We start from the raw sequence: 25,289 nt of genomic DNA, 5'->3' as shown, positions 1-25,289 counted from the left end.
TGTTTCAAGTGTATCTGAAGAAGTGTGCATGCACACGAAAGCTCATACCAAAAAAAAACAACCTTAGTTGGTCTTTAAGGTGCTACCGAAGGAATTTTTTTATTTCGCTTCGACTCAGACCAACACGGCTACCTACCTGTAACTTGCTCTGTATTAGACATCCTAGGCTACCTCCCTGCTGGGAACATGTTCATACACTTTTTTGGAGTTTCTGCGTAACTGTGAGCGCTTGTCTCTTTTTCCCCCTGTTCAACTTCCTGTGTGTGTGTGTGTGTGTGTTTTGCAGAGCCCAGAAAAATCCAACCTTTAATGGAATCCTATATAATAAAGTGCAAGTGTCTCTGCGTCCTGATTCCCTGTGTCCCGTTTTCCGCGCTAATGCGCATTTGCCCCAGGGACACAGGGATTGGACGAAGAGACTGCACGCGCGCACTCTCCCCCCCCCCCGCCTCCTCCAACCGCCGCTCCCGGCCGGTCACTGCAGGGCACGTCAGGGAAGCGAGGGTGGAGGGCCCGGCGGAGGCCTCCTCCTCACAACCCTCCCTGGCCCGTGAGAGGAGCGGCGGGAGGCCGCGAAGCAGCGGCGGCGAGGTAGGCGTTTGTGTCCCGCGTCCTTCCTGCCTGCTGCCTTTGGTCCCCGGAACCTCTTCGGCCGAGGGGCGGGCGCCTCTTGAGGGGGTGCAGAGTGGAGGTAGTGAGAATGTCCTATGGAGGAGGGAGAAAGGTTGTTTTCTGCTGCTCCAGAGAAGCGGACACGGAGCAATGGATTCAAACTACAAGAAAGAAGATTCCACCTAAACATTAGGAAGAACTTCCTGACAGTAAGAGCTGTTCGGCAGTGGAATTTGCTGCCAAGGCGTGTGGTGGAGTCTCCTTCTTTAGAGGTCTTTAAGCAGAGGCTTGACAGGCATATGTCAAGAATGCTTTGATGGTGCCATCCAGTCCAACCCCCTGCCAAGCAGGAAACCCCATTCCACTGCCGAACAGCTCTGACTGTTAGGAAGTTCTTCCTAATGTTGAGGTGGAATCTTCTTTCTTGTAGATTGAATCCATTGCTCCGTGTCCGCTTCTCGGGAGCAGCAGAAAACAATCTTTCTCCCTCCTCCATATGACATCCTTTCATATATTTGAACATGGCTATCATATCACCCCTTAACCTTCTCTTCTCCAGGCTAAACATACCCAGCTCCCTAAGCCGTTCCTCATAAGGCATCGTTTCCAGGCCTTTGGCCATTTTGGTTGCCCTCTTCTGGACACGTTCCAGCTTGTCAGGATCCTTCTTGAACTGTGGTGCCCAGAACTGGACACAGTACTCCAGGTGAGGTCTGACCAGAGCAGAATACAGGGGTACTATTACTTCCCTAGATCTAGATGCTATACTCCTATTGATGCAGCCCAGAATTGCATTGGCTTGTTGAGCTGCTGCATCACACTGCTGACTCATGTCAAGTTTGTGGTCTTGACGGAGAAGAGGCAGGAAATCCAGCTGCAGATCTGCAGCATGTGGTGTGGAGTTTAGCCCTTAGGGTCAAGCCCAATTTAGCTACCTGGGAGGAGAGGAGGTGCATTTAATTATTATTATTAACTAGCTGGCCCTGCCACGCGTTGCTGTGCGTTAGTCTGTGAAATGGAGGGTAATAGCCCCCCTTCAGATCCCCCTGAGCCTCAGAGTCCCCCTGAGTCGAGGTGAGATACTGTGGAGAGGGCAGCTTTCATTCCTGTGTCTCCCCCCACCCTGTTCTGACCCATTACCTATCCCTGCCCTCTATTCGCCCCCCCCCTACCTCCACTTGGCCTAGTCTGGAAAGTGGCCTAGTCTGTCTGATAATGGCCGCCTTGGTGGTTTCAGTTGCTTGGTTGATGATGTCATTTGGTTTGTGGGTGTGGCTTAGATTTCACAGGAAGGGAGGGGGTGTACTGTGGGAGGAATTCCACTTGAGGGCGCTGTTTGAGTTGGTGGAAAACCAGGTCTGTACCTGCGCAGGTGTGCTATTTGAGGTTTTCATGTCCCTTTCATTTCAAGTTTTTTTTTACATTTTTATATATATAGATTTTCTACCTGCCCTTTATCTGTTACCTCGGCAGGTTTCTGAAAATAATACCAGCTGGCCTTTGCTAATTCATATTATTATATCATTGACAAGCTGAAAGGTGTGCAGAGGGGGGTGGCCGAGATGATCAAGTAAGCCTTAGGAGGGAGGGTTGAGAGAGTTGGGAATGTTGAGCCTAGAAAAGAAGATAGTCTGGAAAGCGGCCTAGTCTGTCTGATAATGGCCACCTTGGTGGTTTCAGTTGCTTGGTTGATGATGTCATTTGGTTTGTGGGTGTGGCTTAGATTTCACAGGAAGGGAGGGGGTGGAGGAGAGTACTACGCCACTTGAGGGCGCTGTTTGACTTGGTGGAAAACCAGGTCTACACCTGCCCAGGTGTGCGATTTGAGGGATTTTTGCCCCCGACAACGCTCGGGGAGGGGCCTGGGTCGTTGTGTCAAAATTTCAGGACGATCGGTCAAGCGGTTTCGGAGACAAGTGGAACCTGGATTTTCACGATTTTTACATTTATATATATATATAGATTATTATTATTATTATTATTATTAGGAAGGAAGCGAGGTGGCACCCTGAGGGGAGGCAGGAGCTGTTGAAGTCCATAGCCAGCTTCTGTCTTTCAGGGGGGGGGGAGAGTCTAAAGCAAGGGTCTTACCTCTTTCTCGTGCTCCGTTCTCATGCTGGGGTTCGCATTGACTTCCATCAAGATTGGCTTCAAGTTTTTCATCAGCAGAATGTCAAATCCTAAAATCTTTAGACAAGAGACAACAGCGTTTTTTGGTGTTTTTTTTTAAAAAAAAGACATTTCCAAACTCCCCTATGCTGGACATTAAGCATTTTCAGAATCAGCCCTGCAGTTAATCTCTAAATGGAATCAATCAATGTGTCGGCTGGATAAAATGGCTGCATTCACACGTCACATGCAATTAATATGGTTTACCCATAGCTGCCAAGTCTCCCGTTTTCCTTACCTTTTCCCGGTGGTCCCCCGTATCACTTCGTCTCCCGTTTTTCTCCATTATTTTCTCCTGCCGGCGGCCATTTCCCCCCTTTCCGATTTGCCCTTCTATGGGCACCAGAAATGGCCGCCGCCAGCTTCAAAAGTCGCATGTACGCATGTCCGGAAGTGCATAGTCGTCACTTCCGGTGTTGGCGGCGGCCATTTTGGTGCCCATAGATGGGCGGGGCGTCACCGGAAGTTGCCCCGGAGCACTTCCTGACATGCGCGCAAGCGACTTTCGAAGCTGGCGGCGGCCATTTTGGGTGCCCATGGAAGGGCAAAGCGACACCGGAAGTTACATCGACGCAACTTCCGGTGTCAAATGGCTGCCGGTCCCGGATTCTGAAGTCCGGAACTTGGAAGGTAAGGCTTTACCACGAATGGGCAAGTGGTTCCTGCCTCAATCTTCTCTTAGCACCCTGATGGCGAACCTATGGGGTATTTATTTTTTAAAAAATAATTATTATTTTTTGGTTTATTAAATACAGTTATATATTACAATTACAGTGGTGCCTCGCTAGACGAAATTAATTCGTTCCACGGGTCTTTTCTTATAGCGAAAAATTCGTCTAGCGAATCCCATAGGAATGCATTGAAAAAAAATTTGAAATTTTTTTTTGCCCATAGGAACGCATTAATTGAATTTCTTTTTTTTTAATTTTTTTATTTTTTAATTAAACACAAACAAAACAAAAGACACACACAAACAAAAATTTCATAATCTGAATTTCGTCTCTAATCATTGTGTTTGACTTCCTCGGTTCCTCCTTACTGCGATTCATAACATATTAATCTGTTAGCAATTTCTACTTCATATTCCTCTTTATATCTTAATCCATCCATAACCTTAATAAATATTACAATTTTCCTTCAACACAAATCTGTTTTCATAAGCTACAGCTCCCTGTTTCTATCAAAAACCCTTTCTTGTTACTCTATTTCTATATTATTCTTTTTCAAAGAGTCTTTAAAACTCTTCCAATCTTCTTCCACCGTTTTTTCTCGCTGGTCTCGAAGTCTCCCGGTCAGGTCGGCTAATTCCATGTATTCCGCATTCATTGAATTTCAATGCATTCCTATGGGAAACCGCGATTCGCTAGACGGATTTTTCGTAAAACGCATTCGTCTAGCGAGGCAGCCTCCGCTCGAAAAATCCTTTCGTTAAGCGGAAATTTCGTTAAGCAGGGCCTTCGTTAAGCGAGGCACCACTGTATACATTTTTTGTTATTTAAACTCTAAATATCATGCAATTATGGGGTTTTTCTCGAAGTGACACACCACCCGAGTTATGCTCAGTTTTTTGACGAAATTTTGGCACACCAAGCTCAAAAGGTTGCCCATCACTGTCTTAGCGTGATCAACAAACCATGATTAAGCCCAAAGGGGACGGTGTTGGGAGCCTAAAAAAAAACACCAGGAGGGCACCATTAAACCATTAAGCCCAAAGGGGACGGTGTTGGGAGCCTAAAAAAAAACCAGGAGGGCACCAGCTGAGGAAGGCTGGCAAAATGTAAAGAAATACTCTAACAGGGTTAATTCTCAGATTTGCACCATTTAAAGAATATATATATATATATCGGGTAGTATCAATGGAAAGCAGTAAGTAGGTTTGAGATTATTTTTTGCAATATATTTTAGTAAGCAGCTATCTTCTGACATTTTGTTAAAGAAATAAATGAAATAGGATGTTGTTGTTGTTGTTTAGTCGTTTCGTCGTGTCCGACTCTTCGTGACCCCATGGACCAGAGCACGCCATGAATGAAGTGGGATAGCTGTGTTATATTGCATTGATTTATTTAATTGGTACGCTGCCCGTTGTCTGAAGAGCTCAGGCAGTTCACAAAATAAAATTACAAGATAATAATAATAATAATAATTTATTATTTATACCCCGCCCATCTGGCTGGGTTTCCCCAGCCACTCTGGGCGGCTTCCAACAGAAAAATAAAACACAGTAATCTATTAAATGTTAAAAGCCTCCCTGAACAGGGCTGCCTTCAGATGTCTTCTAAAAGTCTGGTAGTTGTTTTCCTTTTTGACATCTGTTGGGAGGGCGTTCCACAGGGCAGGCGCCACCACCGAGAAGGCCCTCTGCCTGGTTCCCCGCAACTTGGCTTCTCGCAACGAGGGAACCGCCAGAAGGCCCTCGGTGCTGGACCTCAGTGTCCGGGCAGAACGATGGGGGTGGAGACGCTCCTTCAGTACTTCCTGACAGTAAGAGCTGTTCGGCAGTGGGATTTGCTGCCAAGGAGTGTGGTGGAGTCTCCTTCTTTGGAGGTCTTTAACGATGGGGGTGGAGACGCTCCTTCAGGTATACTGGACCGAGGCCGTTTAGGGCTTTCAAGGTCGGCACCAACACTTTGAACTGTGCTCGGAAACGCACTGGGAGCCAATGTATAAAACATAAAATACATAACAAAAACAAAAACAAAGAACAGGCTATAGGATGTTAATCAGCCCACGGCATGGTTGAAAAGGAATCTTTTCACCTGGCACCTTGGAATACAGAGATCCCCCTCCCATCATCAAGAGCAGCTCCTCCAATAGCAGCAATGCCAGCGGGGAGAGGGGGGGGTCCAGTGAGGAAGGAGGAAGAGGGATGCAGGGCTCCGGCAACACAGATGAGCCCCTGCTACACATGAGGGAGGAAGAAAGAGAGGGGGGAAAGGGGGGAGAAGGAAAACATGGAGCGCAGGCCCCTTTTTCCTCCGGTTCCAGAATTACGCAGGAGAAGGCGAGGAAGAAGGTTTGGCGCCCCAAGACTCTTATGCTGGAAGAAGAAGAGGGGCGCGCCATTCCCGGATTCCGGCTCGGACTAAGCAGACATGTTTCCGCACCCCCATTTGACTGTAAATAGACTGCACTAAATAAAACTGTCTAAAGACAAGAATGTGGAGCGCCGTTACTCTAGAGTAGGTGCAACAACAGCCTTTGACAGCAATCCGGGAATCTTTGAGACTAGTGGGAAGAACCACAGGGTTCTGTCTTGGGCCCAGTCTTGTTCAACATCTTTATCAATGACTTGGATGATGGGCTTGAGGGCATCCTGAGCAAGTTTGCAGATGACATCAAATTGGGAGGGGTGGCTAATACCCCAGAGGACAGGATCACACTTCAAAATGACCTTAACAGATTAGACAACTGGGCCAAAGCAAACAAGATGAATTTGAACAAGGAGAAATGTAAGGTACTACACTTGGGCAAAAAAAAAATGAAAGGCACAAATACAGGATGGGAGACACCTGGCTTGAGAGCAGTACATGTGAAAAGGATCCAGGAGTCTTGGTAGACCACAGACTTGACATGAGTCAGCAGTGTGATGCAGCAGCTCAAAAAGCCAATGCAATTCTGGGCTGCATCAATAGGAGTATAGCATCTAGATCAAGGGAAGTAATAGTACCACTGTATTCTGCTCTGGTCAGACCTCACCTGGAGTACTGTGTCCAGTTCTGGGCACCACAGTTCAAGAAGGATACTGATAAGCTGGAACGTGTCCAGAAGAGGGCAACCAAAATGGTCAAAGGCCTGGAAACGATACCTTATGAGGAACGGCTTAGGGAGCTGGGTATGTTTAGCCTGGAGAAGAGAAGGTTAAGGGGTGATATGATAACCATGTTCAAATATATAAAAGGATGTCATATAGAGGAGGGAGAAAGGTTGTTTTCTGCTGCTCCAGAGAAGCGGACACGGAGCAACGGATTCAAACTACAAGAAAGAAAATTCCACCTAAACATTAGGAAGAACTTCCTGACAGTAAGAGCTGTTCGGCAGTGGAATTTGCTGCCAAGGAGTGTGGTGGAGTCTCCTTCTTTGGAGGTCTTTAAGCAGAGGCTTGACAGTCATCTGTCAGGAATGCTTTGATGGTGTTTCCTGCTTGGCAGGGGGTTGGACTGGATGGCCCTTGTAGTCTCTTCCAACTCTATGATTCTATGATTCCGCCGCCGCCTATTGTCACGGGAGAGGCAGGGAGCGAGCAAAAGAGGGCGCGCGCTGGCCCAGAAGGAGGAGAAAAGGTGCAGGCGGGGGGAGATGGGCGCCCCAAAGCGCCCTGACCATTGGATGTATTCGCTGCCTCCCAGGGTTCGAAAAGGAAAGCACCAGTAGCCCCAATAGGAAAGACAGGCCTGCTCCAGAGGGGCAGGAAGAGGCTTCCCCCCCCCCTCTCCCTGTGCGCTCAGCAGGCGGTGGAGAAATCAGCTGAGAGGCGCGTTTCCCCCCCCCCCCACGCCTGTCGCTGGTTCGCTGGCTCCCTGAGCACCCAGGAGGGGCTGAGGAGGTGACAGGAACAATGGCATAGCTGCCAAGTCCGGATCGTAAAGATCCGGGATCGGCAGCGCGCGCACGACCGGAAGTTGCGTGGCGCAACTTCCGGTGGCGCTTCGCCCTTCTATGGGCACCAGAAAATGGCAGCGCCAGCGCCGGAAGTCGCTTCCGCGCACGACCGGAAACACGTCAAAGCGACTTCCGGCGCCGGCGCCGCCATTTTCGGATGCCCATAGAAGGGCGAAGCGCCACCGGAAGTCGCGTCACGCAACTTCCGGTCATGCGGGGAAGCGACTTCCGGCGCCGCCATTTCCTGGTGCCCATAGAAGGGCAAAGCGGCACCAGAAAAATGGCCGCCAGGAAGAATAGAATCTAAGGGACAATGCCGGGATTCTCTGCCAAACGGGAGACCGCCGGGAAACGGTGAGAAAAAAGGGGTTTTCCCGGCGGATACGGGATACTTGGCAGCTATGAACAATGGTGGCTTACTTTCGGGGTACGTCTTACTTATCTCACTTCTAGAAAAACCCTCCCATGGCTTACTTTCTGACTACGTATTAAAAAAAGGGGAAACACGGTAGTGGCTCGGTGAGGGGTCCTCGAGAAATTTTCGTTGGGAACCCCTGTCTTGCGCACCCTCAAATGCCCTCTGGTCTAAGTTAGGGCTCACCTGGAAGCAAGAAGGCCCCGGTTTTCCGGCAGGGATATCGGACTGGTGGTAAATTTTCAGGTTAGGGACCATGGCAATCACAGTCTTGATGACCAGGGAAACGATGTCTTCGGTGAGGTCCTCGAGGTCGCCGCCGCCGGAGGACAACCTATTGAGGACGCTGGAAAAGGTCTGTTTGCTGCCCGTGTTGGCGCTGTCGGAGTGGACAAAGTTCCCGCTGTGGACGTTGAGGGAGTAGTTGGTCAGGTGCATGAAGACCTGGTGGAGGTTCTTGTGGGTCGGCTCCTGGTAGCGCTCCGTGCAGAAGCGGCAGAGGCCGTCCTTGGCGACGTAGAACTCCAGCGGGTCCAGAGACTTCAGCAGGACGTAGAGGCGGATGTCGAACTTCAGGTTGTCGATGAGAAAGGGTTGGGAAACGTACTCCTGGACCACCGCAGGTCGGGGGGGTCGGGCGCTCCCCGTCCCCTGGATGTCGGCGGGCTCTTTAATGAGGTAGATTCCGTCCCCCTGGCACCCGCCGTCAGGTTTCACAATGAATATGGGCTTCCACCTGGGGTTGGCTTCTTTCATCATCTGGACCTGAAAGGGAACAAGAGGGAAAAAGAACGTCTGTTACCTTTTGACCGCCCCTTCTTGGTCCTAGACGGGCATAAATTATTTTATTCGTTCATTCATTCATTCATTCAATACATACATACCCCGCCTTTCTCCATGGCAAGGATTTGAGGCAGCTTACAGATAAAAGTGGGACCCAGGTGCATAGCTGCCAAGTTATCCCTTTTTTTTTCCAAAAATTTTTATTCTTTTTAACATTAATAAAGTAACAATACAATAACAAAAACAAGTAGAAGAATACATATACACACAAATACAAGTTATCCCTTTTTTTAAAGGGATTTTCCATTATGCTGAATAGGCTTCCTCGCGAGAAAAGGGAAAACTTAGAATCATAGAGTTGGAAGAGACCCCGAGGGCCATCCAGTCCAACCCCCTGCCAAGCAGGAAACGCCATCCAAGCATTCCTGACAGATGGCTGTCAAGCCTCTGCTTAAAGACCTCCCAAGGAGGAGACTCCACCACACTCCTTGGTAGCAAATTCCACTGCCGAACAGCTCTTACTGTCAGGAAGTTCTTCCTAATCATAGAATCGTAGAGTTGGAAGAGACCACGAGGGCCATCCAGTCCAACCCCCTGCCAAGCAGGAAACACCATCAAAGCATTCTTGACATATGCCTGTCGAGCCTCTGCTTAAGGACCTCCAAAGGAGGAGACGCCACCACACTCCTAGGTAGCAAATTCCACTGCCAAACAGCTCTTACTGTCAGGAAGTTCTTCCTAATCATAGAATCCTAGAGTTGGAAGAGACCCCAAGGGCCATCCAGTCCAACCCCCTGCCAAGCAGGAAACGCCATCCAAGCATTCCTGACAGATGGCTGTCAAGCCTCTGCTTAAAGACCTCCAAAGGAGGAGACTCCACCACACTCCTTGGCAGCAAATTCCACTGCCGAACAGCTCTTACTGTCTCTAACTTGGCAGCTATGCCCAGGTGGCGCTGTGGGTTAAACCACTGAGCCTAGGGCTTGCCGGTCAGAAGGTCGGCGGTTCGAATCCCCGCGGCGGGGTGAGCTCCCCTCGCTCGGTCCCAGCTCCTGCCCACCTAGCAGTTCGAAAGCACGTCAAAAGTGCAAGTAGATAAATAGGAACCGCTACAGCGGGGAAGGTCAACGGCGTTTCCGTGCGCTGCTCTGGTTCGCCAGAAGCGGCTTTGCCATGCTGGCCACATGACCTGGAAGCTGTACGCCGGCTCCCTCGGCCAATAATGCGAGATGAGCGCGCAACCCCAGAGTCGGTCACGGCTGGACCTAATGGTCAGGGGTCCCTTGACCTTTACCTTACAGATAAAAGTAAGAACAGCTCAAAACATGGGGGTGAAAAATTTACCGACCCACCTACCCTCTCTCCCTGACTAAGTCAGCAACTTACTCGGGGCTTACATTCCAGGGAGGTACAGTATTGGCCCACCTGAATATAGAATCATAGAATAAGCCACACCTGAAAATAGAATCATAGAATCCTAGAGTTGGAAGAGACCCCAAGGGCCATCCAGTCCAACCCCCTGCCGAGCAGGAAACACCATCAAAGCATTCTTGACATATGCCTGCCAAGCCTCTGCTTAAAGACCCCCAAAGAAGGAGACTCCACCACACTCCTTGGCAGCAAATCCCACTGCCGAACAGCTCTTACTGTCAGGAAGTTCTTCCTAATGTTTAGGTGGTTAAGTTCTTCCTAATGTTGAGGTGGAATCTTCAAAGCAACAGGAGTCCTGTTGCTTAAACCAAGGTATATGAGAGCTGCCTGCAGGTATTCATAAGAGGGACAGTGGCACTTTGCGTGTGCTCAGAGGCTACTCCCCTTGCTCAGTGAAACACAATAGGATCCAGCCCCAGGGGATCCACATTCAGTCCTGCTTCCTTTCTATGTGTGCATTTGGCAAGCCTTTAACTATGGCCTCCCTAAATTAAATTCATAGAATCATAGAATCCTAGAGTTGGAAGAGACCCCAAGGGCCATCCAGTCCAACCCCCTGCCGAGCAGGAAACACCATCACAGCATTCTTGACATATGCCTGCCAAGCCTCTGCTTAAAGACCTCCAAAGAAGGAGACTCCACCACACTCCTTGGCAGCAAATCCCACTGCCGAACAGCTCTTACTGTCAGGAAGTTCTTCCTAATGTTGAGGTGGAATCTTCTTTCTTGAAGTTTGAATCCATTGCTCCGTGTCCGCTTCTCTGGAGCAGCAGAAAACAACCTTTCTCCCTCCTCTATATGACATCCTTTCATATATTTCATAGAATCATAGAATCACAGAGTTGGAAGAGACCCCAAGGGCCATCCAGTCCAACCCCCTGCACAAGTGAGTGGGCTGCACAAGTGAGTGTGCCTGGGTTTGAGTAAAGAAACCAAACCGGTTGAATTTCTGCCTGCTTTACTAAGGGTAGTCAGAGGCTTGCAACCTCGTAACAGGGCGGAGGGCTATCCCTTTTAGACTCCCTGGCCAGCTGCAAGTGAGAAAGGGTGGTGGCGGCGAACTACTGGGAAATTGTTTTGACTACGGCTCACAAGAGACGTGCCGAGTTGTGCGTTTCCCACAAGCTGCTCAAGTCAGGAGATTGGCGGGGAGGGGCAAGTGAGAGCCACCGACCATTGCAAAATAATTCAACAACAATAATTGAAAACACTTTAAAGAATGAAAATCGGTGAGAAACCAAAAAGAAAGTCAGCATTCCAAATACCTAGGCAAGCTGAAAAAAAGTCGAAAAAAGGCCGTTTTTGGCAGGAGCTGAAGCACAACAAAGACAACCTTCCTGGTATCGAGAGGCCATACGAAAACGTCAACTTCTTTCAAATCTCAAAGACCTTAGCGGGGATAGCCCACCTCTGCGAGGAAAATGGGAAACTCCTCTGGCAGGATCCAGGAGCGCGGGTAGAAGTCATATTCCTCGGGGAAGAGTTCCTGCATCATCCGCATGGCACGGCTCAGGGAGATCTTCCGAACCACCTCGGTCATGCCTGGGGAAGAAGGTCAAGCGTGAGCAGGGCCTCAACAACTGGCAACTCTAGGACAAAGGGGTATTGGGCGAGGAACGGCTTAGGGAGCTGGGAATGTTTAGCCTGGAGAAGAGAAGCTGAAGGGGTGATATGATAGCCATGTTCAAATATACGAAAGGATGTCATATGGAGGAGGGAGAAAGGTTGTCTTCTGCTGCTCCAGAGAAGCGGACACGGAGCAATGGATTCAAGCTTCAAGAAAGAAGATTCCACCTCAACATTAGGAAGAACTTCCTGACAGTAAGAGCTGTTCGGCAGTGGGATTTGCTGCCAAGGAGTGTGGTGGAGTCTCCTTCTTTGGAGGTCTTTAAGCAGAGGCTTGACAGGCATATGGGTCTGGAGAAGCATTCTTGACATATGCCTGTCAAGCCTCTGCTTAAAGACCTCCAAAGAAGGAGACTCCACCACACTCCTTGGTAGCAAATTCCACCGCCGAACAGCTCTTACTGTCAGGAAGTTCTTCCTAATCATAGAATCCTAGAGTTGGAAGAGACCCCGAGGGCCATCCAGTCCAACCCCCTGCCAAGCAGGAAACACCATCCAAGCATTCTTGACATATGCCTGTCAAGCCTCTGCTTAAAGACCTCCCAAGAAGGAGACTCCACCACACTCCTTGGTAGCAAATCCCACTGCCGAACAGCTCTTACTGTCAGGAAGTTCTTCCTAATCATAGAATCCTAGAGTCGGAAGAGACCCCGAGGGCCATCCAGTCCAACCCCCTGCCAAGCAGGAAACACCATCCAAGCATTCTTGACATACGCCTGTCAAGCCTCTGCTTAAAGACCTCCCAAGAAGGAGACTCCACCACACTCCTCGGCAGCAAATCCCACTGCCGAACAGCTCTGACTGTCAGGAAGTTCTTCCTAATGTTGAGGTGGGATCTTCTTTCTTGAAGTTTGAATCCATTGCTCCGTGTCCGCTTCTCTGGAGCAGTAGAAAACAATCTTTCTCCCTTTGATATATTTGAACATGGCTATCATATCCCCCCTTAACCTTCTCTTCTCCAGGCTAAACATACCCAGCTCCCTAAGCCGTTCCTCATAAGGCATCGTTTCCAAGCCTTTGACCATTTGGGTTGCCCTCTTCTGGACACGTCCAAGGACAAGTTTGGGCCGGCCGGTATTCAGTGTTGGTTTTATCCATGGCCGGGAATCGGGCAGGACAGTTCCAATTACACATAAAGCGCTTTGGTCCTTTTAAGGGAGAAAGAGGGTCGACTGAAGAAGGGTTAGGTGAACGGAGGAAAAGCGAAGTGCGGATCTAAATAATGGAGTTGGTTTGGGTCCTAGACCCCGAGCAGGAGAAAAGAAGCTTGCTCCACTCTCCCATGAGAAAACCCTTCCGGCACCTGAAGAGGGCTTGTCCGTCTGTGAAGACAGAAAACACCACAAAGGGCCCCCCCCTTTCCTTGTACAATTGCTTCTTTTCTTTTATTTATTTTTTTACAGTAATTTTTCATTCGTTTTCACATAACAGATATATCACCGATTTTACATTTTCAACAAAATTGTAACACTTTTTAACATACAAATAAAATAAAACGGATAACATAAAAAGAGACTTCCACACCTACTTTTGCTGTGTGTTTTTTTTAAGGATAAATTTCTGTTTTCTGCAGTTTGTTCCTCTTTATTGTTAGACTAGTTTCCTTTCTATTTTGTTTTTTTATATTCCATTTTATAAAAATACGTTTGTTCATCGCTGATTTTCTTTCATTGTATATACATTGTAATTTGTCTTTTCCTAAAATGAAGCCAATAAAGAGTTTTTATTTCCAACTATGAGGTGTCTTTATTTGTCAATATTTTCATTTCCCAATTGCCTTATCCATATATTTTTTAACTTTTCCCCATTCTTTCTCCTACAACTTGCTACCCTACTGTCTCAATCTAGATGTCAATTCCGCAATTCCCATATACGCCATCATTCTCCTACGCCAGTCCTGTATCGTTGGAACTTAACCCTAACCCTAACCCTAACCTTAGCACAAGTGTGGAAGCAAGATCATAGAATCATAGAATCATAGAGTTGGAAGAGACCCTGAGGGCCATCCAGTCCAACCCCCTGCCAAGCAGGAAACACCATCCAAGCATTCTTGACATATGCCTGTCAAGCCTCTGCTTAAAGACCTCCAAAGAAGGAGACTCCGCCACACTCCTTGGCAGCAAATTCCACTGCCGAACAGCTCTAACTGTCAGGAAGTTCTTCCTAATGTTGAGGTGGAATCTTCTTTCTTGAAGTTTGAATCCTATTGATGCAGCCCAGAATTGCATTGGCTTTTTGAGCTGCTGCATCACACTGCTGACTCATGTCAAGTTTGTGGTCTACCAGGACTCCTAGATCCTTTTCACATGTACTGCTCTCAAGCCAGGTGTCCCCCATCCTGTATTTGTGCCTTTCATTTTTTTTTTCTGCCCAAGTGGAGTACCTTACATTTCTCCTTGTTAAAATTCATCTCGTTTGCTTTGGCCCAGTTGTCTAATCTGTTCAGGTCATTTGGAAGTGTGATCCTGTCCTCTGGGGTATTAGCCACCCCTCCCCATTTGGTGTCGTCTGCAAACTTGCTCAGGATGCCCTCAAGCCCACCATCCAAGTCATTGATAAAGATGTTGATGAAGACTGGGCCCAAGACAGAACCCTGTGGCACCATCCTGTATCGTTGGAACTTAACCCTAACCCTAGCACAAGTGTGGAAGCAAGATCAAGTTCCTACAATTGGCTTCTTTCAAATGAGCGACGCAAATAGATCTATTACCTGGAAATTTGTTGACCTGGCCCGAGTAGATGGCATTATCGTGAAACGAGACACCGTGCCAGTAAATGTCGCAGGGTATGCGGCGGCCAAATGGAAACTGGAGCAAAGAGATAAGAGACAAACACCTTTGAAGCGAATGCTATACGCAAGTAAGAAATGATTGAGATATGCAATTCTATCGCCTACGTTGACATGGGAGAAAGTCCCATTGGACAGAGAAGGATTTACTTCTGAGCAGACAGTTAACAGGACTGGTGGGCACATCACCCCTTCTCTGTGATCTGGAAGATGCTTTCATCCTCTGACTCCTGTGCCTGATTCCTCAAAAGGAAGCAGCACTGGGCTCAGTTCTCATGGAAGAATCATAGAATCATAGAATCATAGAGTTGGAAGAGACCACAAGGGTCATCCAGTCCAACCCCCTGCCAAGCAGGAAACACCATCAAAGCATTCTTGACATATGCCTGTCAAGCCTCTGCTTAAAGACCTCCAAAGAAGGAGACTCCACCACACTCCTTGGCAGCAAATTCCACTGCCGAACAGCTCTTACTGTCAGGAAGTTCTTCCTAATGTTGAAGTGGAAGCTTCTTTCTTGAAGTTTGGATCCATTGCTCCGTGTCCGCTTCTCTGGAGCAGCAGAAAACAATCTTTCTCCCTCCTCCACATGACATCCTTTCATATATTTGAACATGGCTATCATATCACCCCTTAACCTTCTCTTCTCCAGGCTAAACATACCCAGCTCCCTAAACCGTTCCTCATAAGGCATCGTTTCCAGGCCTTTGACCATTTTGGTTGCCCTCCTCTGGACACGTTCCAGCTTGTCAGTATCCTTCTTGAACTGTGGTGCCCAGAACTGGACACAGTACTCCAGGTGAGGTCTGACCAGAGCAGAATACAGTGGTACTATTACTTCCCTTGATCTAGATGCTATACTCCTCTTGATGCAGCCCAGAATTGCATTGGCTTTTTGAGCTGCTGCATCACACTGGGAGAAATACAGGGGTGCAGGGTGGAAGATTCAGCATAGTGGTACCTTGGGTTACAAATGCTTCAGGTTACAGACGCTTCAGGTTACAGACTTTGCTAACCCAGAAATAGTACCTCGGGTTAAGAACCTTGCTTCAGGATGAGAACAGAAATTGTGTTTTGGCAGCGCGGCGGCAGCAGGAGGCCCTATTAGCTATAAAGTGGTACCTCAGGTTAAGAACAGTTTCAGGTTAAGAACGGACCTCGAGAACAAATTAAGTTCTTAACCAGAGGTACCACTGTATGCACATTTGCCCGATTTACAAGGTTCCAGAATTCAGCTTTTTTCATTGCTGTCACAGTGGCCGGAGTGGACTACTTCAGAGTAACGACGCTACGCAGCTCTGCATTTTATTCTTTTATTGGTGCTGCGTATTTACAGTGCTGAAGTCATTGCTATTTACACGGAGTGATGTGGTCAGTCGGTTTCAGAACCTCCTAATGGCTTTTGGTGCGTCTTTCTCCAACACAAAAGCTTTGGCAGACCCATCCTCTTTCCCCTCCTCTTTCTGCGTAATTCCGGAGTTGGGGGGATGGGTCTCCCCCCCTTATTCGCCCCTTCCTGTCCCACCTGGGACCCTGGCTCCTCTACCTTGCCTGAGCCTCGGACACGACTTCCTGCTTCCCCACTGGAATCGGAACTCTCTCTGCTTCCCCCTGTGCTCGGGGATTGGCTTGAACTCAGGAGGGGAGGGACTTTGCGATATCCCCTGTCCCTCACATCCACCCCCCTTCCAAGCTCTCCTTCACCCCTCCCCAGGTCCCCCCCAGGTGTCGGTGACGACTGGAAGCCTAAGAACTCAGTGCTTTCCGAGCCCGTTGGTGTGAACACCTCCCCCCAGTCCTGCAAGCCCCCCCCTTCCGCCTGGGAGGATGGGAATCCCAAAAAGTCCGTGGCGTCAGAGCTGGTGGGGGTAAAAATGTTCTGCCAATCTGCTCCTTCCTCTGACTGGGTGGATCTCGGTGACACCCATACCTCATCCTCTGGTTCCTCAAACTCCGCTTCCCAGCGCCATGGTGAACTGCTCTCCCGTGCTTCCTCCCCCTCCCCCTCCCTTTCCATGTGCCAGGGCTTGGGTCTATGGGGAAAGAGGGCGTGAAATTCTTCTACCAGGAATTCCTCCTGTATCTGAGTGGCTGGGACCCATTCATTCTGGGACGGTGGAGCATCCTCCCATGCCATGAGGTACTCCAGTCCCCCCACCCCCCACCTTGAATCCAGGATGGCCGTGGCCTCATTGAGTTGCTCCCTGCCTTCCCTCTCCCCCCCTCCCTCAGGGGTTTGTTCGCTGTCTCGTAGCCTGCTGCTTTCCCTGTACGGCGACAGCAGCGATCTATGAAACACTGGGTGCACCCTCATGTCCTCTGGTAGTGCCAGCCTGTATGCCACCGGGTTGACCTGTTGCGTGACCGTGAAGGGGCCCAACCTTCTGGGCGCCAGCTTTTTGCATCGCCCTCTGATGGGAAGGCCCTCCGAGGACAACCAAACTTTGTCCCCCACCCTAATGACCTCCCCCGGTCGCCTGTGGCGATCTGCCCCCCTCTTGTACGCTTCCTTGGCTCTCTCCAAGTGTTCTCTGAGCTGCTGGTGCACCGTCTCCAGTTCCTCTGCCCAATCCTCAGCCTGTGGGCCCTCCTCCTCCTCCTCCCCCTCCCTCTCTGGGAAAGATCTGAGGTCACGCCCGTAATTGGCCTTAAAGGGCGACACCCCTGTGGAGACGTGCACCGCATTGTTGTAGGCAAATTCTGCCAGTGGCAGGCGATCCACCCAGTCCGTTTGCCGCTGGCTGACGTAGCATCTCAGGTACTGCTGCAGAATGGCGTTGACCCTCTCCGCCTGTCCATTGGTCTGCGGGTGTCTAGCCGTCGACAAGCTGACCTCCACCTGCAGGAGGTTCATGAGCCGCCGCCAGAACCTGGAAACAAATTGGCGGCCACGATCCGAAATAACCCTTAAAGGTAATCCATGCAGTCTGAATACGTGATCCACAAACAGTTTGGCTGTCTCTTCTGCAGAGACCGCCCTGGCACACGGTATAAAGTGGCACATTTTGGACATGAGGTCCACCACCACCAACACTGCGGTCTTGCCCCTGGAAGAGGGCAGATCTGTGATGAAGTCCATGGACACCACTTCCCACGGCCTGTGTGGCGTGGCTAAGGGCTCCAGCAATCCCGGTGGCGCTGCTCTGACCACCTTTGCCCGCTGGCAGGTGTCACAGCCCCTTACATAGTCTCGAACATCTTCCCGCACCCCTGGCCACCAGAAGTGTCTCATGACTAGGTGAGCGGTTTTGTCCCTCCCAAAATGACCCGCCGTTGGGTTGTCGTGCATCTGCTTGAGGACCGTACGTCTAAGCTGGGTGGTGGGCAGGTACAGTGCACCCTTGTAGAAAAGCAGCCCCCTGCGTTCTGCAAAGTCTTTTGCCTGCTCCCCCCCCCTCTCAGTTCTCTGAAGATGCGGTTGGCAAATTCATCCGCTGCCGTCAGTGCTGTGAGTTCCGCCTCGCTCACCACTGCTGCTCCGCAGGACCATGCTGACGGGGGGAAAATGTGCCTGGGTGCCGGTGGCGCCTCCTCCTCCATGTACTCTGGCTTGCGGGAGAGGGCATCCGCCCTGACATTCTGCTCTCCCGGGATGTAGTGTATGGAGAAGTTGAAGTTCGAGAAGAACTCTGCCCACCGTATCTGCCGCTGGTTGAGCACCCTGGCAGTTCTCCAGAACTCCAGGTTCTTGTGGTCTGTGCACACCTGGATGGGGTGCTTGGCGCCCACCAGGAAGTGTCTCCAGTGCTGGAACGCAGCGTGGATCGCAAGAAGTTCCCGATCAAACACCGTGTAGTTTCGCTCTGGCTGGGTCAACTTCCTGGAGAAGAAGGCACAGGGTCTCCACTCTCTGTTGGCGTCCAGTTGCAACAAAATGGCGCCCACAGCTTTATCAGAAGCATCTGTCTCCACGCGTAGGGGCGCGTCCTGAACCACGTGGAACAGGTTCTGGTCTGAGGCGAACACCCTCTTGAGGCTTTCGAACGCTGCTTGCGCCTCTGGTGTCCACCTGAACTTCTGCTTGCCTCTCAGGCAGTCCGTGATGGGAGCCGTAACGCGAGAGAAGTTCTTGATGAACTTCCTGTAGAAGTTGGCGAAGCCTAGTAGGCGTTGGGCATCTTTGCGCGTCCTGGGGCTGTGCCAGTCCAGGATGGCCTGCACCTTGTCCTTGTCCATCGCCAGCCCCTTGTCTGACAGCTTGTAGCCCAGGAAGTCCACCTCCTTGGTGTGAAACTTGCACTTCTCCAGCTTCACATACAGGTGGTTCTCCTTCAGGCGCTGCAACACCTCCCTGACATCTTTCACATGCTGCACCGGGTCATCGGAATAGATAAGGATGTCATCCAGGAAGACCAAGCATTTCCTGAAGAGGAGGGACCCCAGGACGTGGTGCATGAAGGCCTGGAAGCATGCTGAGCCCCCTTGCAACCCGAAGGGCATCACCAGATATTCAAAAGAGCCCAGAGGCGTGAACATCGTGGTTTTCCATTCATCGCCTTCCCGGATCCTGATCAAGTTGTACGCCCCCCTCAGGTCTAGCTTGGTGAAAATCTTGCCCCTGCGTGCCGCTGTCAGGAGATCATCCACTCTGGGCATGGGGAAAGCCACTGGCTCTGTCACTGAATTCAGCCGTCTAAAATCCACCACAAGACGGCGCTGTTGCGTGTCTTTCTTGTCCACCCAGAAGACCGGGCTGCCCCCTGCTGCCTTGCTTTCTCTGATGAACCCCCGCTTGAGGTTCTTGTCGATGAAAGCGCGCAGATCCTCCAGTTCCTGGTCTGACATGGCGTACAGCTTGGCTGGGGGTATAGTTGCCCCTGGCACCAGGTTGATCTGGCAGTCAAAAGGCCTGTGTGGGGGTAGGTGGTCGGACTCCGCTTCGCTGAAGACCTCCTGCAGGTCCCAGTACGGCTTGGGTATCGCCTCACCCCCTTTGACGTGCATGGTGGCCACCGTGGCTATCGGAGGCCCCTCCCCTGGTTGGTGCTGCATGCAATGTTCCAGGCAAAAGTCCGATCCAAAAGTGATGCATCTCTGGTGCCAACTGATGGAGGGGTCATGGCGCGCCAGCCAGCTCATGCCCAAGACGATGGGGGGGTCTGAGATGGTTGTGACGTTGAATGCCAGTGTCTCTGAGTGCCTTCCCACCGTCATTCTCATGGGGGGGGGGTTGATGAGTGATGGCCCCTCCCAGCAGCTCTCTGCCGTCAATGGTTGCCACGTGCAGGGGAAAATCCAGCTGCAGAAGCTGGATCTGGTGCTCTTCTGCAAAGTTTCTCGAGAAGAAGTTGGCTGAGGCACCACTGTCAATTAGGGCGAGGACCGTCAGGGGATAGCCATTTGGGAGCGTTAGCGTCACTTCTAGAACCACTCCTGCTCTGGGAGGGGTGGGCTGGCTCTGCTCCTCTCTGTGCGGGTGGGTGGGCTGGGGCTGTTGTCTGCGGACTGTGCCTGGCTGCTGCCCCTTGTCTCCTGCAGCCAGGCTTTCCCGTTTCCCTGCTGTGGTGCTGCGTCAGTGGGGGAGGGCACAACCGTTCCCGCCTTTCCTTGCCACTCCCTGCGATGTGGGCAGTCTCTGACGAGATGCTGGGGGGAGTTGCAGAGAAAGCAATTCCCACCCCTTCCCTCCTTGCGTCTTGGCGCCGCTGGGGTTTGAAAAGCCCGCGCGCGCGCGCTATCAATCTGCATGGGTTCCTGGTCCTGACTGGCCCCAGGCGTGGCTTGAAAGGGTTGTTGGGGGAGTGGCTTCTCCTGCGACCGTGGGAACCAAGCCCGCTTTGCGCGCGTTGCTTGCTTGTCGCTCCACCGGGATTCCTGTCTCACCCCCACCGCCAGAGCCGCTTTGCTCAGCTGATCCATATTACTGGGCTTTGGACCTCTCGAGAGCTCATCCTTCACCTCCTCATGCAACCCCAAGTAGAACGCCGCTTGCATTGGGGGTGACTCTAGTTCCCACCCCAATCTGTGCACCAGCATGGTGAATTTCGCCCAATACGCGCGAACTGTCATATTTCCTTGGCGTAAATTATGAAGTTCCTCCTTAGTCTGGTCCATATGACTATCGGACGAATACATCGTTTTCAAACCTTCTAGAAATAGTTTGACATTCTTCATGCAAGGATTCTTTGTTGCGATTAACGGTCTTAGCCACTCCCTGGCTGCCCCGGTAAGGTGCTCCACAATAAACGCTACCCTGTGCTCATCATCAGGGAACTCATCGTGGTGCAGCTCAAGAGCATACACAATCTCAGTCTCAAAGCCCTGATATTCCCTCGGGTCTCCATTGAACTTGCTTACTAGCGTCCCGGCTCTCCTTCCTGGCAGCACTTGGACTTGGGGTGCCCCTCCCGCCTTGTTTTTCTCTGCATCCAGCTTGTTTTGGAGGTCTACCGCCGCCGCCCTTAATTGCTGCTCTTTTTCCTGAAGCGCTCTCACCTGTTCCGCAAGTTGTAGCCGGTCGTCCTGGACCTTCTTAGTCTCTTCTTTAGCTGCCTTCAATTCCCCCTGCGCCTGCAGCGACAGCTGCTGCAGTTCTTGCTGGGCTTGCTCCGCGATCTGCCGCCATCTCTCCGCCTCTGACACGCTCATCCCGGCAACTCCAAAGTAGCCCAAAAAGGATTCGGAGGTTGCTGTCACAGTGGCCGGAGTGGACTACTTCAGAGTAACGACGCTACGCAGCTCTGCATTTTATTCTTTTATTGGTGCTGCGTATTTACAGTGCTGAAGTCATTGCTATTTACACGGAGTGATGTGGTCAGTCGGTTTCAGAACCTCCTAATGGCTTTTGGTGCGTCTTTCTCCAACACAAAAGCTTTGGCAGACCCATCCTCTTTCCCCTCCTCTTTCTGCGTAATTCCGGAGTTGGGGGGATGGGTCTCCCCCCCTTATTCGCCCCTTCCTGTCCCACCTGGGACCCTGGCTCCTCTACCTTGCCTGAGCCTCGGACACGACTTCCTGCTTCCCCACTGGAATCGGAACTCTCTCTGCTTCCCCCTGTGCTCGGGGATTGGCTTGAACTCAGGAGGGGAGGGACTTCGCGATATCCCCTGTCCCTCACAATTGCAGAGTTGGATTTGGTGCAGGGTTGTCTTTTTGAAAAATAAATAAATCATGGGATGGAGGAAGCCAGCAGTAACTGCGTTGATGAGCACATGGAAAGCCAACGTTGGTCAATCAATCAGATAAATGCTGGAGGTGTGGAACAGAAACAGGTACACAAATACATATGTGGTGGAAATGTTCCAAGATAAATAAGTATTGGAGCGTGATCTACGAGGAACTTAAGAGAATGACAAAGACAACATTTAAAAAGAAACCAGAGCTTTTTTTTGTTGAACATAATTCCCGAGAATGTTAAAAGCGCTAACAGAACGCTGACGATGTACGGAATAGCAGCGGCAAGAATTCTGTTAGTGAGAAATTGGAAAAGCAACAACATACCCAGCAAACTTGAGTGGCAATTATTAATGAAAGAATAGGCACAGCTAGCGAAAATTCACAGGAAGAATTAGAGGACGGACGAGACAAAAAATTAAAAAGGAATGGAGGATATTTTACGAATATTTAGAAACAAATTAAATAATTAAGCCAACCAGCAGATCGTACCTGAGCCCGAAATGGAATATTTGAGGAATAATGATGTAAATAAATTAAGAACCGTGCCATGAAATAGAACTTAATTTTATGAGTTACAGAGAGGTAAACTGGAAGTCAAATCTTAATTTCCTTTTTTCTTTCTTTTTCCGTTTATCTTATACTTTTTTCTTCTTTTTCTCCTTTCTTTTTTTCTGCGCCCATCTGATATGAGGCATATGTTTTTGGTTTGTTTGTATTCTTTCTTTGTGATTGTGTATTCTCTCTCTCTCTCTCTCTCTCTCTCTCTTTGGATTCATTTGGGATAGATAAATGCCATGATTTTTGCTTTTGTAATGTTGTGGTTTGCTGTGATCTTTTAAATGGAAACTAATAAAATTTATTTTTAATAGAAAAAAAAGCAAAGCTAACATTGGTCACTGGACCACACAGCTCCCATCCTCCCTGACCGCTGGCTATGCTGGCTAGGGGAGGCGTTGTTGTAAGCCAAAAATGGCTTATCTTCTGAGTTAGCCAATAAAACTCAGAGACAAGAGGAGTTAGGAGTCCATTATGTTTATTGCAAAGCAATAAGGTTACAGTCGAATCATTTCGGTAAACCGGAACCCCGCCCAAAGGTCGGGCAGGAATTTATAACATTTCAGACAAAGGATTTTGATTTAACCAATCACATAAAGCATTACATCATTTAATATTTAATATTCATCACCTCATTTCATATTTAATACGTATGTCATTACCTAATCTAATACGCATGCGCAATAAGCGTTGCTAACTAAACTTTTATTCTTACCATGATCTGTTACATATTGTTAGTTTGCATTTATGGGAACCTGTGTCACGTGTGGATGGAACAATTTATGTTCTAGTTCATGAATTGCTTCTTTGTGATTTACGTATTAGCTGACCTTCTTTCCCAGTAGGGACGGCTTCTTGCTGAATCATCAGTTTCTCTAAAGCAACAGGTTACCATAATTCACTATTATAAGCATATTCTAGGATTTATAGGGATTTACACTATCACCTTAATTGGGGCCCTTTGGGCCCCAAATACATTCCTTCCTTTGACTTGAAGCTAAAAGGTGCGAGATTACTCGCACCAATCGGCTTGACACTTATGTAACTCATTCAGCTTGACCCTCAGGTAACTCAGTTAGACCCTCCTGCTTTTGGGGCATGTTTTTGGACTATGTTGGGAAGGATTTAAATACAGTCATCAAAATTTGGTACTGGGTTGGCACCATTCCTTTTAGCCAGTAAAACCAGTGCCAATCCCCCTACTAACATCCAAAAATGTATAGAATTGCCATTGGCTGTTCCTGGGCAGATTCTGCCAACCTGTCGCAATCCGAAACACCTGGAAGGCACCCATTTGGAGAAGGCTGTACTGGGGAGGCCCACATTCAAGCCCCCCACTGCCACCCCAACCATAAGCTCACCAAGTGAAGTTGGGCCAACTCAACTGGGCCGTTGTGAGGACACAGAACATAAGAAGGAGCCCATCTAGTCCAGCGTTCCTGTTCGCACAGTGGCCAACCAGAGCTTCACTGGACGCCCCCTGAATTCCGGTATTATGGATATCCAGTGAAGCTGGGTGCCTGAAGATGGAATAGACCAAAATAAATTATCGCAGAAAGACATGCACAGAAGCATACAACTTAAGGAACAAAAGTTAACCGCTCGCCATCAGAGCAATGGCATTTCAGCTTCTCTCCTCTATTACACCCCAGAGCCCCAACCAGGTTTTAGAGGGGGGGGGGAAGCCAACCCCAGTTGCCCCAGTTCACTGGCTTGGCAATTGAAACTTCCTTCACTGGTGCAGCTACTTAATCCTGGGTGACCGTTAAGCTGATGCAAGCTTGCTGCCCTCCACTTCCCCCCCGCCCAACACCTGCTTCAAATCGTGCGTCCACCCCTGGGACAAACAAGCCTGTGCCCCCAAGACTGACTGGAACACTCTCAGAGGTGTATTGCAACAGGTGCCAGACTCAGGATGCAACCGTTTTCCCAGGGTGAATGCAGAGGCCGTTTCCAGCAACACAGAACACCTTCATTTCCACTGCCACCCCTTTTTGCAGAGAAGCATGTTCACCACTGGAGCGACAACATTTTAAAAGAAGTTTGCATGAAAAAAACACCCCCTGGCTATTTACGGGTTATCCCCCCCCCTTTACTATGGGAGTTTTGTGCGCAAAGATGGGAGGTTGGGGGGAAGGATGCAAACATGTCTCCGGATTATTTCCAAGAATGCCTTTTTTAAAAGCTCTAGTTACAGGTAGGTAGCCGTGTTGGTCTGAGTCGAAGCAAAATTAAAAAAAAATCCTTCAGTTGCACCTTAAAAAAAACTAAGTTTTTATTTTGGTATGAGCTTTCGTGTGCATGCACACTTCTTCAGATACACTTGAAACAGAAGTGTCAGACATATATATATATATATATATATATATATATATATATATATATATATATATATATACACATACACAGAGGGTGGTGGGGGTGGGTGGGAATGGGTGATGGGCTGATGGGAGTGGTAAACCTGTAGATGGCTGTTAATGACTGCTGATGACTGCAATTAGTCCGGGGGGGGTATAGCTGCCAAGTTATCCCTTTTTTAAAGGGAAATTCCCTTATGCTGAATAGGCTTCCTCGTGAGAAAAGGGAAAACTTGGCAGCTATGGGGGGGAAGCAAGGGCTGAGGCGCTAAAGAAAGCTTGATCATGCATAATGAGATAAGAATCCGATGTCTTTATTCATCCCAGGTGGCGCCATAATTTATTACAGAGAAATTTCAGGAACAGACTGGAAAGAGAAGTTGCTGAATTGGAACTCATTACCAAGCTTAAAACCATGGAGCCACCTGGGATAAATAAAGACATCAGATTCTTATCTCATTGTGCATGATCAAGCTTTCTTTAGCGCCTCAGCCCTTGCTTTTTCCCCGCAGGACCAATTGCAGCCATCAGCAGTCGTTAACAGCCATCTACAGGTTTACCACTCCCACCAGCCCATCACCCATTCCCATCAACCCCCCCCCCCACCCTCTGAATATATATAAGGGTCTGACACTTCTGTTTCCAGTGTATGCATGCACACGAAAGCTCATACCAAAATAAAAACTTAGTTTGTCTTTAAGGTGCTACTGAAGGATTTTTTTTATTTTTTAAAAGCTTTAGTTTTGAAGGCAGCGTGCTTTGGGAAATGTGGGGGGGGGGGTGTCCCTGAAATTAATTAGCATGCATGCTAATTGGGGAAATTATTTTTTCCTCTGCTGCT

At 49.4% G+C, this 25,289-nt stretch overlaps 1 protein-coding gene across 2 annotated transcripts in view; it reads right to left on the bottom strand.

Moving 5' to 3' along the window:
* Window positions 1–14,439, bottom strand: part of LOC132591455 (tubulin polyglutamylase TTLL11-like) — a 48,597-nt gene extending 34,158 nt beyond the window's left edge. The window contains exons 1-4 of one of the 2 annotated variants that reach the window (XM_060270080.1): window positions 14,346–14,439; window positions 11,418–11,551; window positions 7,982–8,560; window positions 2,704–2,799 (exon numbers count right to left, since the gene is read on the bottom strand). In XM_060270080.1, coding sequence (XP_060126063.1) covers window positions 2,704–2,799; window positions 7,982–8,560; window positions 11,418–11,549 — 807 coding nt within the window. In that variant the 5' untranslated portion in view covers window positions 11,550–11,551; window positions 14,346–14,439. The remainder of the gene's footprint in view (window positions 1–2,703; window positions 2,800–7,981; window positions 8,561–11,417; window positions 11,552–14,345) is intronic. The other variant, XM_060270078.1, reaches the window with a different exon arrangement.
* Between the last annotated feature and the right edge of the window lie 10,850 nt (window positions 14,440–25,289).

This window comes from Zootoca vivipara, chromosome W (genome assembly GCF_963506605.1).
Source record: "Zootoca vivipara chromosome W, rZooViv1.1, whole genome shotgun sequence".
In the NCBI taxonomy this organism is placed as follows: Eukaryota; Metazoa; Chordata; class Lepidosauria; order Squamata; family Lacertidae; genus Zootoca; species Zootoca vivipara.
The sequence above is the reverse complement of the archived record's forward strand: the minus strand, read 5'-3'. Positions and strand labels throughout refer to the sequence as shown.